Here is a 16,070-nt window from a genome sequence, read left to right as displayed (position 1 = left end):
AGTTATTTTGTTTGTGGGTTATTTCATTAGTTTTACAGGGCCCCTTAAAATCCAATAACAATGGCCACCATTGAATGATTACCATGTTGCAGACAAAGCACGAATTCCTTAACAGTCCAGTGAGGTGTAAGTACCACTGCTGCACTTTACAGTTAAATGCAGAGGTTAAGTAGTTTGCTTAAGTAGCCAGTGAGTGGCAGACTAGGGATTCAAACCCAGGTTTTCCTTTCTCTTAAAAGTTCTTCCCAGTTATTTTTGTGCATAATAATTAGTTGTAATGTCAGATAAAAATTTGCATTCCTATTTTGAACATCTGTGTCTAGAGTGGCACTTAGCGTTCAAAAAAAACAGCGAAACAAGTACCAAATGTGATTCATGTGATTCATATGCCAGAGGTATTTGCTTAATAACCACATTTGGATAATTTCTACATTAGCTTGTTTTAAATGTGTGGATTCTAGGGAAAAAATTTTACTCTTTTGAGATGCTACCCCTAACAGTTGCACTGATAATTAGATTGTGTGAAATTAAATATTAGTGAATACTGTTTATATGAAATATAATCCTCAAGCTTAAAGGAGTCAAGTGAACAAATTGTTTTGTTTACAGGGGAGGAGGTGGTGAGGGAAAGGTTTGAAATATTCAGGTGAGTAGGATTCCTACAGCTGCATAGTGAAATTTATAAGATGTGGTAAGTTTCTGCAGCTGAAGGACTTCTGCATTAACCTCTTTAAAATGTTGGGGAATTTTAAAAGAAAGGATGATTGTCTCTTGGGAAGGGAATTTGGTGGATGGGTTCTTTTTTTTGGGGGGAAGGAGGGTGTCTGGTACCGTTTTTAATACTTTTTGAATGTGATTGCATTACTTTTTAAAAAGTTCTGTCTAAAGTAGTGAGTAAACTGGTTTTTAATATTACTGTCTTCAATAATTTCTAAACAGGTGGCTTCAAAAAACTGAAAGCCATTCACTTTTGAGTGCCCTTTTATCTCAGTTTTAAAAAGTCAGCCTAATTAACTCAGTAATTGTAAAACTTGCTTTTGGGGAGTGTTTAAATCAGGTTTAAACACAGATAGGAATTTTTCCCCCTTCGAAAACAATTTGGTGTGTTGAGAATTATAGTGCATCTATTAAGTTGAGACTTTTAATACCATTTTTCCAACATCAAAGGAGAATACTCATTGTACTTGTGACTTAGGCTCTTACTGTGAATGAATGATGGTACTATGTACAACTTTTGGGTAATTAAGTTTTAAAGAATTTGCATAACTATTGAAGTGAATAATAAAACCTGGAAAATTTGAGATGTGAGGAAGAGGCTAGAGTTGACATTAAGATGACAGGGTGAAGAAATAGAGTTTGAAGACTGATGATGGAATTATGTAAGTTTTCTTAAAATTGGTTAATATATAATATTTGATACTTAGAAATTCAGTACTTTGATGGGGGGGGGTTCAGGTTTCACTGCCTTTTCGCAGTCTTTTTGTCTACCCCCAAATAGAAGGTGTTGTACCGTTGTATCGTGATGCTGTCACTGAAGTCACTGAACCATAGTTAACATTTCCTGTTGTGCACCCACTGAGAGGTGTTTCTTCAGTACCTCTGGCAAGAGTGTATTTTGATTGACTGCTTTATGTGCTTGTTTATTTTTTATAGCATTTAAATCAAACGGTATTGAGATGGATTGGGTTATGAAACATAATGGTCCAAATGACGCTAGTGATGGGACAGTACGACTTCGTGGACTGCCATTTGGTTGCAGCAAAGAGGAAATAGTTCAGTTCTTTCAAGGTACCTCTAGTATTAGTCAAAGTTTAGTAGTATTTTAATTTTATATTTCTATTACTCAGTTTTTAATTTGTAAAACCCATTTGTTTGGGGGACTTTTTGATTTGAGTATATCTGGGTTAATGTATTAAGTTACGAAATGTGCTCCAGTTAATATTCAATACAGAATGTGTAAAAATATATAAAACCTAACTAATACGCAATAAACTTAATTGAGAGTAATTATGTGTGATGAAATGAATCATGAATTAGCATATGGAGCATAGTTAAGTTTGATTTTTTTTTTCCATGTAATATTAGGTGGGCTTTTAGAGTGTGTGTGTAATTTTAAAAGACATTGGTTGCAGAGAAATTTTTATGTAATCCAATAATATTTGAAAAAATCTTCCTTTTATATTATGGGGTGATGGGAAAACTAAGCTTTTTTGTTTTGTTTTGTTTAGACTTGTTTTAAATATTTGATTCAGATGGGAATGTTTCAGCCTTTAACACTGTTCCCCTTGATGGGGTTATTTGTCCTTGGGTTAAAGGGTTGGAAATCGTGCCAAATGGGATAACATTGACGATGGACTACCAGGGGAGAAGCACAGGGGAGGCCTTCGTGCAGTTTGCTTCAAAGGAGATAGCAGAAAATGCTCTGGGGAAACACAAGGAAAGAATAGGGCACAGGTGGGGATGGAGAGTTTGGGATGGTGTTAAATTTTTATTTTTGGGGGTTGTGGGTCACTATTGCTTAAATGGGGGGGTAACAGTAACATTTTTCTGGGGTAGTTTAAAAGAATTGATAATTATCTAAATTTAACTTGGAAACTACAGATTTGGGTGGGGAATTAATGCTATAATAGTTTGCTTAAATTAAAATTAGATTGTTTCCATTTTTTGTAGGATGTTGATAAATGCTTTTGTATAATCAACTGTTTTCTCTAAACACCTATTACATACTAAAGGAAACAAGCTTAAAATTATATTTTGTGAATTGTTTTCAAATGATTTGTATGTAAAACTTAAATATTAATTATTTAAGTTTGTAGGTGTAAAAAATGTTAACTTTTGGTGTATTTAGGCAATTTAAATTGGGTTATATCTAGACGTAGAAAAACTTACTGCATTTTGCCCAATATTTTATTTACTCTAGTACGTTTATGCTGAAACCTGTACCTTAAACCATTTTCAAATAGGTATATTGAGATCTTCAGAAGTAGCAGGAGTGAAATCAAAGGATTTTATGATCCACCAAGAAGATTGCTGGGCCAGCGACCGGGACCATATGATAGACCAATAGGAGGAAGAGGGGGTTATTATGGAGCTGGGCGTGGAAGTATGTATGACAGAATGCGACGAGGAGGTGATGGATATGATGGTGGTATGTGTATCTAATGAACAAAGGTTCTGTTGTCATTTTCTTAATGTTCCTGACACTTTGTCAAGAAATACAGAAATGGCAGTAATTCAGTACCTACTAGGTTTTAAAACCTGTTCATGAAAAGATGGATTCCCATGGCCAGCTATGGGACTTGATTGATGCACATATTGGCACCTGGTTTACTTAACACAAAAATTTTTTAAAGATTGTTACGTTTTGACATTTTCTGTTTGGCATCAGGGTGAAAATTAATTTTGATGTCTAAATGGATCCTTTTCATATTTTTAATTTCCACTAAGTGTTAACTGATTTTTTCATATGCACTAAGTTGGAAGTTGCAAACTTTGTGGGAGGGCAGAGTTGCCAGACTGCTTGCCACAAAACATGCTTTTGTAAACTGGGTTATAGAATTTGTCTCTTCAAAGCTTATTCGTGTATTTCTCCTTAAATTATGTAGGTTATGGAGGTTTTGATGACTATGGTGGCTATAATAATTATGGCTATGGAAATGATGGCTTCGATGACAGAATGAGAGATGGAAGAGGTAAAATATATATTAAAGACATAGTCATTTTTAGGTGAATTTCAGTATTTGCTTTACATGCACTTAGTGGTAATATAGGTGACTTGTATACAAAAGTCAACTCAGGCATATTTCAGTGCATTCCTGCATAGGGCTTTAATACAGATGTATACTTACAGGAAAATTCTCCATTTGATATTTAGAACAACTATAAGTATTAAGATTTCTTGGGATTGTCCAAAAAAGGGGTGTAAATAGGAAAAGGTGTGTATAGGGAAGAAATAATCTTTGGAAATCTTATTCTCTAGGTATGGGAGGACATGGCTATGGTGGAGCTGGTGATGCAAGCTCAGGTTTTCATGGTGGTCATTTTGTACATATGAGGGGATTACCTTTCCGTGCAACTGAAAATGACATTGCTAATGTGAGTAATTTTAGTAATTTATTAGTGACTTTATGCATAATCATAGTCTCTAAATTTTAAAACTCTTTAATGTACTCATCTTTGTCTTTTTAGTTTTAATGTCAAAAATCCCTTTAATAGGAAAATACATATGTCCTTACCTTCACTAGTTGATGAATGTGTGTCTGTTGTGTGCCAGCCTACATAAGATTCAAGCAAGTTAAAAGCTACATTTATAAAGTCCAGTTAATAATTTCGTGAAAGACTGACGAGCAGAGTGGTGATGACTGGAAGATTTTCCTTGTGTCACGTTTTGAAAGTGTTGTAAATATGTGATAAGTCAGTAAGTTTTAGTGGTGTGGTTTAGCTTTCTAGGCTTATGTGATAATCAGAAATTGAACTGAAAATAATGATAGTAGATGCTGCTATTACTGATTTGAAACTGGTTTGTTTCAAATTGGTTAGAGAATCAGCAAATTTCGGCCCATGGGGCCAAGTCAGTCACTGAGTAGTTGTGATAGAGACCCAGTGGCCTACAAAGCTGAGGGTATTTATGTATCAGCTAGCACTTAAAGAAAAATTTTGCTGTTGATCTTACTGAGAACCAATTGGACTAAGTTCCAGGTGCCTTTTGGGGTCACTTAAATCTGGCTAACTTGTGATTAGAACTAAATGATGTATTTTGGGAGCTCTGCATATACAGTGGGTAGGTTTATCAGACTCCATTGTTCTGAGTCATTTAACACCCAATTTCTCTGCATATGTCAGTCTCAGGTGACTTTTTTCAAACAATTTTGAAATACCTTTCTTGGGAGTGGGCTAGGGGAGCTTACTTTTCTCCCTCTCAGTATAGTAAGGAAAATATGGCTTTTTCATTTGTTTAAGGTAAACTGTTCTCTAACTTAGAAATGTTTTTTAAATTTAATATCCCCTGGCTTATTTTAAAAGAGATCTCTTCTTTTCATTTGTTTTAATATACTTAAAACCAAAGTGTGTGGTAATTGGCTTTCAGTAATCTAAATAGAAAAGTAAAATAAGTGTTTTCTTTAGTTCTTCTCACCACTAAATCCAATCCGAGTGCATATTGATATTGGAGCTGATGGCAGAGCAACAGGAGAAGCAGATGTAGAGTTTGTGACACATGAAGATGCAGTAGCTGCCATGTCTAAAGATAAGAATAACATGCGTAAGTGGTATAACTTTCTTATTTGTAATTCCTCAAATGTAAGAGGTTCTGGGATCTGTAGGTAACTCTTAGCAGTCTGGGGCCTGAAACCATGTGGCCTCTAATAAGTTCAGACTTCAGTGGCTTTCTAGGGGGCTTTTTATTGAAGTTTTCTCAGACTCTTAATACTTGACAGATTATTAGAGTTTAAGTTACTAAAGAGAAAAAAATAAGTATGTTTTTTGTACTTGCCCGAGTTTCTGTGCCATTTGCAAATTGTTTCTTAACATATTCGTTGATAACTTGGGTAAGTTATTCCTGCATGTCATCAAATCTGTTTTTAAGCCATTAAATTTTAAACTCCACTAGTGATTCCCAAATCTGGCCACACATCAGTCACTTGATACTTAATAAGTTGTTCCACACCCTACCCTCAAGCTACCCTCAATATTCTAATTCAGTATTATGAATGGGCCTGGAATATATTTTTAAGACGTATACCAGCAGGTTCTAAAATAATGTCAGCCCTTTTATAGATAAGGAAACTGAGGTGTCAAACACTTGTTACTTGTTCAAGCTTGAACAGTTTGAACAAAACTTAGATTTTAGTCCTATCTGGCCTTCACTTTGTCACTCCACTAGGAATTTGCAAGCATACTTTTTCAAGTTAATATCAGCCATTCAACCTTTTCACACTTCTGCTGATAAATTTGATCCATCATTCCTTTCTTCCATATTACTTTTTTTCCCCTAAAGAACATCGATACATTGAACTCTTCTTGAATTCAACTCCTGGAGGCGGCTCTGGAATGGGAGGTTCTGGAATGGGAGCCTATGGCAGAGATGGAATGGGTATGTAAAGTTTTTAAAATAAGCTGACTTAGACACTTAGCAATCAGTCTCAAACTTTTTTTCTTTTTTTAAAGATAATCAGGGAGGCTATGGATCTGTGGGAAGAATGGGAATGGGGAACAATTACAGTGGAGGATATGGTACTCCGGATGGCCTGGGTGGTTATGGTAAGTGTCTGATTACTTTGGTTCAGTTTGTGTTAGTCCCCTTATGTGGTGCAGAGTTAAAGTTCATTTATTGTTCTTTTTTAAAAAAATATTTACTTATTTGGTTGCGCTGGGCCTTATTAGTTGCAGCAGGCGGGCTCCTTAGTTGTGGTTCACTGGCTCCTTAATTGCAGCATGCTTGTGGGATCTAGTTCCCTGACCAGGGATTGAACCTGGGCCCCCTCTATTGGGAGCGTGGAGTCTTACTGTGCCACCAGTGAAGTCCCTTTTTTTTGTTGTTTTCTTTTTTAATTGGAGTATTTACAATGTTGTATATATTTTTAATATCTTATGCATTTATATCTTCTAAACGGTTCTTAATGTCTTTTTTTCCCTAAGGCCGTGGTGGTGGAGGCAGTGGCGGTTACTATGGGCAAGGTGGCATGAGTGGAGGTGGATGGCGTGGGATGTACTGAAGCATAACCACCGATATAAAAATCCTGACAACAGCATCTGGTCTACTAGACTTTCTTACAGATTTAATTTCTTTTGTATTTTAAGAACTTTATAATGACTGAAGGAATGTGTTTTCAAACTATTATTTGGTAAAGCAACAGATTGTGATGGGAAAATCTGTTTTCTGTAGGTTTTATTTGTTGCATACTTTGACTTAAAAAAATAAATTTTTATATTCAAACCACTGATGTTGATACTTTTTATATACTAGCTATTCCTGAGGATGTGCTGCTTTCATAAGATTTGGGTTGATGTATTTTACTATTAGCTGTACAAGAAGTAGTTTAGTGTAATCTTAGAGGACAGTGGTTCACCTCTGCATAAACTACAAGTCTTAATAAGCAGACATCTAGAATAGAGCTTGCAAAAAAATTAGTGTAACTCTTTAATAATTTCTCCTTGACAATACTGTAAATATAAAACCTTAAAGATGAATTTAGGTGGCTTCAGGAGTATAAATTCAGCTAATTCTATATTATTCTTTTTCAAAAGTCATTTATCAGGCATAGCTCTGAAATGTTAATGATCTAAGAGGTATCTGGCTATGTGAATATTCATAATTGTGTTACCTGCAGATGGGAGTGTTTAAAGTTTAAATTCTAGCCCTAGATTTTAGAATAAATCCCCTCAGCACTTGACTGACGTACCAAAAAAATGTTACCCAAAAGTGATAGTTGTAAGTTCTCAAAATGTCTTAGACTAAGTTAAGGTTCTCAGTGACATGAGCATTCAGTGCAAGTACAAAGAAATTTACCATGGAGTATAATTAATTCTCACACATGTATTTTCAGTTTCCAGCCCAGTAGTTAAAGCATATGGTTTTTTAATAACAACTGTATAGATGACTACTTTAAAAAAAAAATGTAAGACACAAGTCCATGTCTTGAGAGTCTTGAGATTGGATTTTGCATCTGATGATATGTTTGGAGTTTTAGAGCCATTGTGTTAAAAAATTATATGTAGCAAGGAAAAGGTGCTTTTTTACTTTTAATCCCTTTGATCAATATGGCTTTTTTCCAAATTGGCTAATGGATCAAAATGAAACCTGTCAATGTGAATTCAGTTATTGAACTTGTTACTTGTTTTTGCTAGAAATGTTATTAATGTAATAAATATCATTGTGGGAGATAAGAGTAATGGCGTCTGTCCTAGAATGCTTTGTGTCAGTTACTGATTATAAATCAAATTGGTAGAAGGTACTATGTCTAATTGAAGATTAGACAGAGTGCCTAAGGAATGATTTCTCCTTGTTAGAGAAGGCAGCTTGATAACGTAAGTGGAGCCTATCAACTGGAGTAGTGATTCATCTTATTGCCTGTACTCCCTTAATTACCTATTTAAGTACTAGGCTCATACCACTTTTTTTAAAAAGATGACGTGCTTTTATTTCCCCAGGATTACCCTATTAAAACATACGCCTTCTAAAGGGGGGTAATTTTTCAAATCTTTTATTTGTTATATAAAATTCACATTTTAAAACTGTGGATAGAAGAATTACAACCACAATTCCTTGGCACCATGATAGCATTACTGTGGTAGTACTCCTAGATGAGGGAATGGTATGTGAAGTTCACAAAGTACAAATTGACAGTTCTGTAACATAAAATCCAAAATTAGTAGAATGGTTTCTAGATAAAAGTCAAAACAAAATGGAGCAACTTGTATTACTGTCATAAAAGCCTGCCTACAAAAAGCCCAAATCAATGGTGATGACATGAGTTTTGAGTGGCAAAGAATTTAAAGGGGGACTAAAAATCATGGTTTATTTGTTGAATGAAACCAGCCTTGGAATTTAAGAAAATCACATTTTAAATTTAAGCAGTTATAAAAAGCAGTATTTGAAACTTTTCATTTTTGCTTATTCTCATTTTCAGCAATCATAAAAATGTTAATCCAATCCCATCAGTACAAAATAGTTCCAAGAATATAATTCATGTCTCAAATATTCCTATCAGAGCATTAAGGACCACCTATAAATCAGTATGTCAGTTCTAACTGAACACTGAAAACTGGATTAGGGAGAAGATAAATCTGAAAGTAAAACAATGGTTTCATACTTTGGCAATTTAGAAAGTTAAATAATTTTAAACTTCAATGGAAGAATGTGCTCTGAGGAAACAATTCTATAGAATAAGCAACCATATCCTAGCTGGGAGGGAGGTAGCCATGATTCATTAGCGCTCTTAGGAGTAATGTGGATACCTATGACATGTTTAAAAGGTTCTCAGACTTAAAGTGCATGATTTAAATTAGGCTTAAAAGTAGAACCCCAAGTGCTGAGGCTGTTCAAATGGTTAATTATACAAGGGTAACTGGATTAAATTCTTGCTATGGCAAGGATTAGTGTTTATTGACGTTCATGCTTGAAATAGTTCAAATATGAATTTAATGGCAGGGCTGAAACTACATCTTTACCCTAGGCCCTGGCTTGGGAGGTGCTCAGTAAATGGTAAATATTTTATTCTGTACATATACTGTAGTAGTAGACTGCTACAGTGTAATGCTTCCTAAAAGTTACTGGAATGGAAACAATACAGAATTTTTTTACTCAAGACTGTCATCAAAAGCAAAGTTTTATTGCACTTTAGACTTCTTAAATGCTTAGGGGAGAATCAAATCAGCCTGTAATCCCTGCTACTACATTTTTTTCTGGGGAAGGGTTTATGTTTTGACTTTCAAAGGGGGTGTGAGTCCTCCCTAAGAAATGCATATGGAATTTTAACTTACTTTCAAAATAAAAAGTTTTCAGGCAAAATAATACCTCTGTAACGCACTGTTATCTGAAAGTTATCAGCAAATGTCACATGGACTTTTTAGAGAAGGAAGGCCTTTTCTAATGCAAAATGGGCAGAGGAAGGCAGAGCAAATAAATATTGTGAAATCTTACCAAGGTAATGAAAAATGTGTTGAAATATAAATGCTTCTAAGATGTGCATTTCCAATTTTTCAGAACTGTGAAGCTTTAAAGTGCATTAAGAAAATTACAGGCACCATCAAATATCAGTTTGACAATCTGGAGAATCAAACAATCTGAATTCAGCCCTATTTTTAAGGTCTTTACAAAATAAGGCAAATGTGTTAGCTATGCTATCTGACCTCTCAATGGCATTAAGAAAAGAGTTAACATGATTACTACATCAGGAATTAGGATAAAGTTACTGTAAAGCATGCCCTATCAAATTCTGAATTACAGTGGGGGAGGAAATGTCAAATTATACAATTTATAATTCCCGTGAGTTGAATATGGGTACAGTAAAACTGGTACCAATGCTGTCTGAAAGCTGCTTAAGAGGGACAGTCTTAATATGCTGTATACACGTTCATACATAACATTCATCGTAGATACTTTTCATATATAAGAATTTAGTTCTGGAGTATTATGGCAAGTTAGATGAGCATCTTTGAATCAGTAATGCGTGACAGGAATCACAAACCCGTACTGGCTTTGGTGAAGAAGGCAAAGGCAGTTCGTTGTCAGAGCAAGCATTACAGAAAATTTCCCCACAGTTTCTACAGTGGTGCTATTAAATGGAAAAATCAGAGAAAAAAATTGAGTAAAATTAGCCATATTTGCAACATAACTTTTGGACTCACTTCCTATCTCCCTTACCTTTCTCTTAGAGAGTGAGAATTCCTTTTCACAAAGTTTACAATGTGTTGCTTCTTTGTCTTTCAACCAAACCAGTCCCTAGTAGGAAAAATACAAATATTAATGCTCAAGTTGGTAACAAAGTTACATGTGAAAATATTTTCAACTAAGAGCATTTTATAGGAATAGATACGTAGATTAACCAAAAATGAGTCCTTTTCTTTGAAATAGTTGTAGATTTAACGAGTGTGGAATTTGCTTCAAAATAATCTGGGTGAGGAAGAAGGGATGTGGGTTGAATATAAATAAAGCAAGGTTGGCCATATATTGATAAATAGTGAAACTGGGTCATGGTTCATTTTATTCTCTTTACAACAGAATATTTGAACATTAACATGACATGTTTTTAACAAAAATCTATTGTGGAAAGTAATTCTCTTTAAGGAAAGAACCCTAGTAAACCTACATCGTTGGAAATGCCTCATAGATTAACTGTGGTTTCCTTTACTCATAGAACTACCTGTTACATCTGTGGGAAAGAACTACAAAACAGAGCTGCCAAGTAAACTATGAAAAATGTAACAGTCAAACTTTTTATCTTAGGTATTGGCATATCCCAATGATCTGTTCTAGGGTGTGATGGCTTAGGAGTGAATATGATTTGAACCTAATACATTTTTAGAGGGTGTCAAATTCAGAACCAGGAAGATCCATCTCCTGACACTAAACATGGTCCTAAAGTAAATCGCTTGAGGAAATTGGATCCCAAAGATTACAGGAGGGGAATTTTGAAGTGTGTCTTTTTTTTTTTTTTTTTTTGTGGTACGTGGGCCTCTCACTGCCGTGGCCTCTCCCGTTGCAGATCACAGGCTCCGGACGCGCAGGCCCAGCAGCCATGGCTCACGGGCCCAGCCGCTCTGCAGCATGTGAGATCTTCCGGACTGGGGCACGAACCCATGTCTCCTGCATCGGCAGGCAGACTCTCAACCACTGCGCCACCAGGAAGCCCGAAGTGTGTCCATATTTCATTGGAGATCAAACAAGCCTAACTAAAAGAATTGTGGGCTGACTCACATGATAACTTATTTTTGAAAGGGCTATTTTATCTTGAAGATTATGAGTTTGGACGAACTAAGGTAACTGGCAGTGGAAAGAATCAGAACATGTGAAATTCCTTAAAAATTTATTGACTTAACTTTGTGTTACACATAATTTAAAAAAAAAACCCCTTTACACTTAAAAAACAAAAAAAAAAAAAAGGAAAGAACCCTAAAGAATATCCAGTCCAGAAACACTTAAGGATAAATTTTCATTATGTGAAATGCATGAGTCTGGCATTATGTATATATACCTTATATACAGCAAATCCACAAAATTTGAAGAGATTTTGGAAATCAGATGATTGATTTCGTTATTTTAGGTAAGACTTCACCTTAAATTCAGTTCTACACTGCTATTAAATTCCCTCACCTTCTGTAACTCACAAATTTAATAGTTACTATGTAAACTTTAGTGGCAAATATAAGTAGTGTCGAACAGGTGGAAGTTAACTTGATACCTAAAATTTCTAACTTGACCCATTCTTTCTTTGTTGTTGTCGTCGTTGATTTAAATTGAAAACAATTATTGAAGAATTTGGAGGGAAAATTTTGACCCATTCTTAACTAACCAAGCTCTTGGCTAGAAAAAGCATTTGTTTTTCCCCTATGAAAGCAACTTTGTTAGGTGGTGCCCATTTTATTTCAAGAAGACCTAAGTGAAAGATGAGTCCTCTGCTTCTGATTAATCTCATCACATCTCCCTTTCAGAAACAGCCCAGGCTAAGCTACATTGCCACTGCTTCTAAAGAACCAAGTATATCTGATTACCACTTGGGAGATGGAACAAGTGCCACCTACAACAGTGTACCTCTAAGGCATAAGACCTTTACCAGCTAATGAGAGAAAAGTCTTCCAAGCAGAAGAGCCCACAGACATATTTCTCAAAAGCCTGAGTTGTCTTGAAAGCCTTTTCTACCTGACAGAGTTCTCTGAAGAAAGTGAGACAAGGACTAAGTATTCACAGATCAAGGTCACAAGGTTAATATCAGCTGTTTTTATTTCACAGTCTTAACCAGCAGCTATTATCTGATATAGCAGAGGTAAGACAAACGGTGTTGGGTTACTGCACTTCAGGCAGTCTAAGGCTCCTTCGAACACAGGATTGTAAGAAGTGAAGGTTTTAAAAAAAACAAAGAAAAGAAAAGGGAAAGCCTAGACAGCTTATATCAGACACACCAGCAGAGTCATATGACTTGAATCGTGGAATTTTCTTTTAAAGCAAGATGGGGCCGTAAAGATAATTCAATCCAACTTGAAGAACACCATAAAAAGGAAAGTGATTTGCCAAATGTCCCAAAGCCACCTAGTGGAAGCAACTTTGCTTCCTGCCCAGCTATATTTGTAAGGGATGGAGAGCCTGATGTGAAGCAGATTTCCAAGCAGTATCATTTGGTTCAGAAGTAACCTTCTGACATCAGGGTTGAGCTTCCAACTTTATTTCCAGACTTATTTTAATTTGACTGAACTTACCCTGCCCCTCTCCCAAAGAGAAAAGCTGTACACTGTACGGTAAGCCTAGTGTATTAGCTGGAAGGGACCTCAGAGATCAGCACCTTCAAGCTTTCATTTTACAAATAACAAAACTTGACACCCAGACAGCTGAAGTAGCTTCCTCAACGAAACAAAGCTGTTTACAAGCAGAGCCAAAACTAGAAGGGAGAAAGCTACTGCTCGGCAAACAAATGGCTATTTTTCTCTGCCCAGTTCCAGAATGTCAGCCACACAGCTTAAACCCTCCTAACAGGATATTAGAGGATCCTTCTCTAGAGAAAGTCAACTGCCCCAGAGAGAAGTCTTGTAGGTACTAACATTGAGAAAGGATACCCATCAGTTCGGTAGTTAACAGATTTTTCTATGCTTGAGGCCTACCAGTCTATTACAACCCACCCCCATCCACCTAACCAACACAGGGCTTTCAAGATTTTCTTTTTGTGCCTTTTATTGAAATTGGGAGATTATCCAACATTTGAGGAAAGATTGGGGCATGAGGTACTCCAACCAAAGAACAAACCCAAGAATGGAATTCAGAAGAAACAGAATGGAAGTAGCAAAATAAAACTTTAAAGAAACTATAATGAATATCCTCAGAGATAAAATAACAGGATGCTATTTTAAAAAGGAAAAATGAGCGAATAAAAGCCTGCTGAGGGACTTCCCTGGTGGCACAGTGGTTAACAGTCCACCTACCAATGCAGGAGACACGGGTTCGATCCCTGGTCCGGGAAGATCCCACATGCTGCGGAGCAACTAAGCCTGTGTGCCACAACTACTGAGCCTGCACTCTAGAGCCCGCGAGCCACAGCTACTGAAGCCCGTGTGCGCCTAGAGCCCGTGCTCTGCAACAAGACAAGCCACCACAATAAGCCTGCGCACCACAACTAAGAGTAGCCCCCGCTCGCCGCAACTAGAGAAAGCCCGCACACAGCAACAAAGACCCAACAGAGCCAAAAATAAATTAATTTAAAAAAAGAGCCTGCTGAATATTAAAAATATGATAGCAGAAATAAAAAACGTCTCACAGAAGGCTGAACCTGAATCCAACCAAGCCTTTAGATTTAATTTCCAGTTTACAGGCTTAAATAAGGGGATAGAGTAACAAATTTAAGACTACTATGAACAAGCAATCAGATAAAATCTGAAATGTGAGAAACTGTAGGACAGCTGTTCCAGACCCATCAACTGGACAATAGCAAGGACCAAAAAAAAAAAAAGACAAAGTCACATATAAATCCATTTTCATACATATAAAAACAGGGAAATCTGGATAATATTTTGTTAAAGCTAGACATGAATGATAAAACTATAAGAAAAACAACATAATGATTAACAAAACGTAGAGGACTGTTACTACAGGGAAGGGAATGCAATCAGGGAGCACACATGTTCTATTATAAGCTAAAACAGAGTATGCCAGTGTTTTTTTTTGTTGCGGTACGCGGGCCTCTCACTGTTGTGGCCTCTCCCGTTGCAGAGCACAGGCTCCGGACGCGCAGGCTCAGCGGCCATGGCTCATGGGCCCAGGCGCTCCGCAGCATGTGGGATCTTCCCGGACTGGGGCACAAACCCGTGTCCCCTGCATCGGCAGGCACACTCTCAACCACTGCGCCACCAGGGAAGCCCTGTGCCAGTGTTTTTAAGTTATACTATATGTGTCCTCTTTTGCATATATGATATATATTTAACAGTGAAAAAATTTTACAGAGTTTAAAAAATGACAGTTGGGCAGACATCCCTACGTATCTCCTAAAAAAAGTGTGAAAGCAGAATAAAGGCATACAGATTCATAAAATCTTTATCTTCATTCACCATTTCCTAGGAGGCTACTAAAGGAAGCACTGCCCAGTGGGGATTCCCTGGCAGCCCAGTGGTTAGGACTCCACACTCTCACTGCAGAGGGCCAGGGTTCAATCCCTGGTCAGGGAACTAAAATCCCACAAGCCGAGTGATGTGGCCAAAAAAAAAAACCCCAAAACAGTTGAAAGAACGAATGGCAGCAAAGGGAAATGCCAAGACAAGAGTGACCAGACCAGGGACTTCCTTAGTGGCACAGTGGTTAAGAATTTGTCTGCCAATTCAGGGGACACGGGTTCAATCCCTGGTCCGGGAAGATCCCACATGCCGCGGAACAACTAAGCCTGTGCGCCACAACTACTGAAGCCTGCACGCCTAGAGCCCGTGCTCCACAAGAGAAGCCACCGCAAAAAGAAGCCTACGCACCGCAACAGAGTAGCCCCCACTAGCCGCAACTAGAGAAAGCCCACGCGTAGCAACGAAGACCAAAAGCAGCCAAAAATAAATAAATAAAATAAATTTATTAAAAAAAAAAAAAGAAAAAGAGTGACCAGACCAGACAGGAGCAGTAAAGAAAAGACTCCAGAAGGGATGACTCCGACGGAAAAAGAAAACTAACCAGTTACCCGATTCATTTTACTACGTGAAAACCTTTTATCAAGAAGCACTTTACAGATTGTTTGAAAGTATAAGAAAACTCTGATGCTCAAATATAACAAAACTTAAAGGGGCGGGTAGGGGGAGAGTAAATATTAACTCCAGAGGAAATAAAAAGTAGTTCAAGAAAGAAAATATAATTGCAATATATTACCTGGTCCGGCAAGGAACAATATTTAAATAGTCATAATGAAGAATACACAGTAAATAAATGTCACAAAAACTTTTACTTAATTATACTGGGAGGGCAGTGAAGAGAAGACAGACCAGGGTGAGACTGAACAAAACTCCTCATCCACCATGCTAATGAGGCAATAGATAGGTCTAAATAGTACTTAAGAAATAGGGGAATAAATACCAGAAGAAACAACTAAAGGAATTAAAAGTAGCCTCCTTCTGGTGGCAGGAGCTGGGGTGGATAAGGGACAAGAGGGTGAAAACAAGAGACTGCTTCCGTTTTGTTTTTTTAAGTTTTCCTTGTACAATTGGACTTTTTAAATTACTTTCATGTAACACTTTGATAAACCAAATGGGTAGCTTGTGTAGTAGGAAGCTATCTGCCACTGAAGTACTCGCACAGGGACTGTATTTTCTCCTGTGTTGTAAAGAGATTCTTGCATCCAGATACATTCAGAACCATATACTAATAAATTGTACCAAATCACTATCACATACATTAA

At 36.8% G+C, this 16,070-nt stretch overlaps 2 protein-coding genes across 13 annotated transcripts in view; one reads left to right on the top strand and one right to left on the bottom strand.

The window, feature by feature from the left end:
* RUFY2 (RUN and FYVE domain containing 2) overlaps positions 1-16,070 on the bottom strand; it is an 82,796-nt gene that overhangs the window by 19,961 nt on the left and 46,765 nt on the right. For 4 of the 10 annotated variants that reach the window (XM_033842225.2, XM_073793546.1, XM_073793545.1 and 1 more), the window contains one exon: positions 6,872-10,441. In XM_033842225.2, coding sequence (XP_033698116.1) covers positions 10,160-10,441 — 282 coding nt within the window. In that variant the 3' untranslated portion in view covers positions 6,872-10,159. Of the gene's footprint in view, positions 1-6,871; positions 10,442-16,070 lie in introns of those variants that run through there. The other 6 variants (XM_073793544.1, XM_033842226.2, XM_073793547.1 and 3 more) reach the window with 4 other exon arrangements.
* On the top strand, positions 1,660-6,937 carry HNRNPH3 (heterogeneous nuclear ribonucleoprotein H3). 3 transcript variants are annotated; one of them, XM_019936199.2, is made up of 9 exons: positions 1,660-1,788; positions 2,316-2,454; positions 2,964-3,103; positions 3,606-3,692; positions 3,980-4,095; positions 5,125-5,260; positions 5,996-6,091; positions 6,166-6,258; positions 6,637-6,937. In XM_019936199.2, the coding sequence occupies exons 1-9, from the start codon at positions 1,677-1,679 to the stop codon at positions 6,711-6,713; spliced, it is 996 nt and encodes a 331-aa protein (XP_019791758.1). In that variant the 5' UTR covers positions 1,660-1,676; the 3' UTR covers positions 6,714-6,937. The 3 variants fall into 3 exon arrangements, with proteins under 3 accessions (XP_019791758.1, XP_004324496.1, XP_033698122.1); XM_004324448.4 differs by having other exon boundaries at positions 2,964-3,148; XM_033842231.2 differs by lacking the exons at positions 2,316-2,454; positions 2,964-3,103 and having other exon boundaries at positions 1,666-1,788.

The sequence above is a fragment of the Tursiops truncatus genome, chromosome 16 (assembly GCF_011762595.2).
Source record: "Tursiops truncatus isolate mTurTru1 chromosome 16, mTurTru1.mat.Y, whole genome shotgun sequence".
In the NCBI taxonomy this organism is placed as follows: domain Eukaryota; kingdom Metazoa; phylum Chordata; class Mammalia; order Artiodactyla; family Delphinidae; genus Tursiops; species Tursiops truncatus.
The sequence above is the reverse complement of the archived record's forward strand: the minus strand, read 5'-3'. Positions and strand labels throughout refer to the sequence as shown.

Coding starts and splice junctions, on each gene's coding strand:
- HNRNPH3 (XM_004324448.4), top strand. CDS start 1,677: ATGGATTGGGTTATGAAACATAATGGTCCAAATGACGCTAGTGATGGG. Junction 2,455..2,963: donor AAGGAAAGAATAGGGCACAG/GTGGGGATGGAG, acceptor ATTTTCAAATAG/GTATATTGAGATCTTCAGAA. Junction 3,149..3,605: donor AGGTGATGGATATGATGGTG/GTATGTGTATCT, acceptor TAAATTATGTAG/GTTATGGAGGTTTTGATGAC.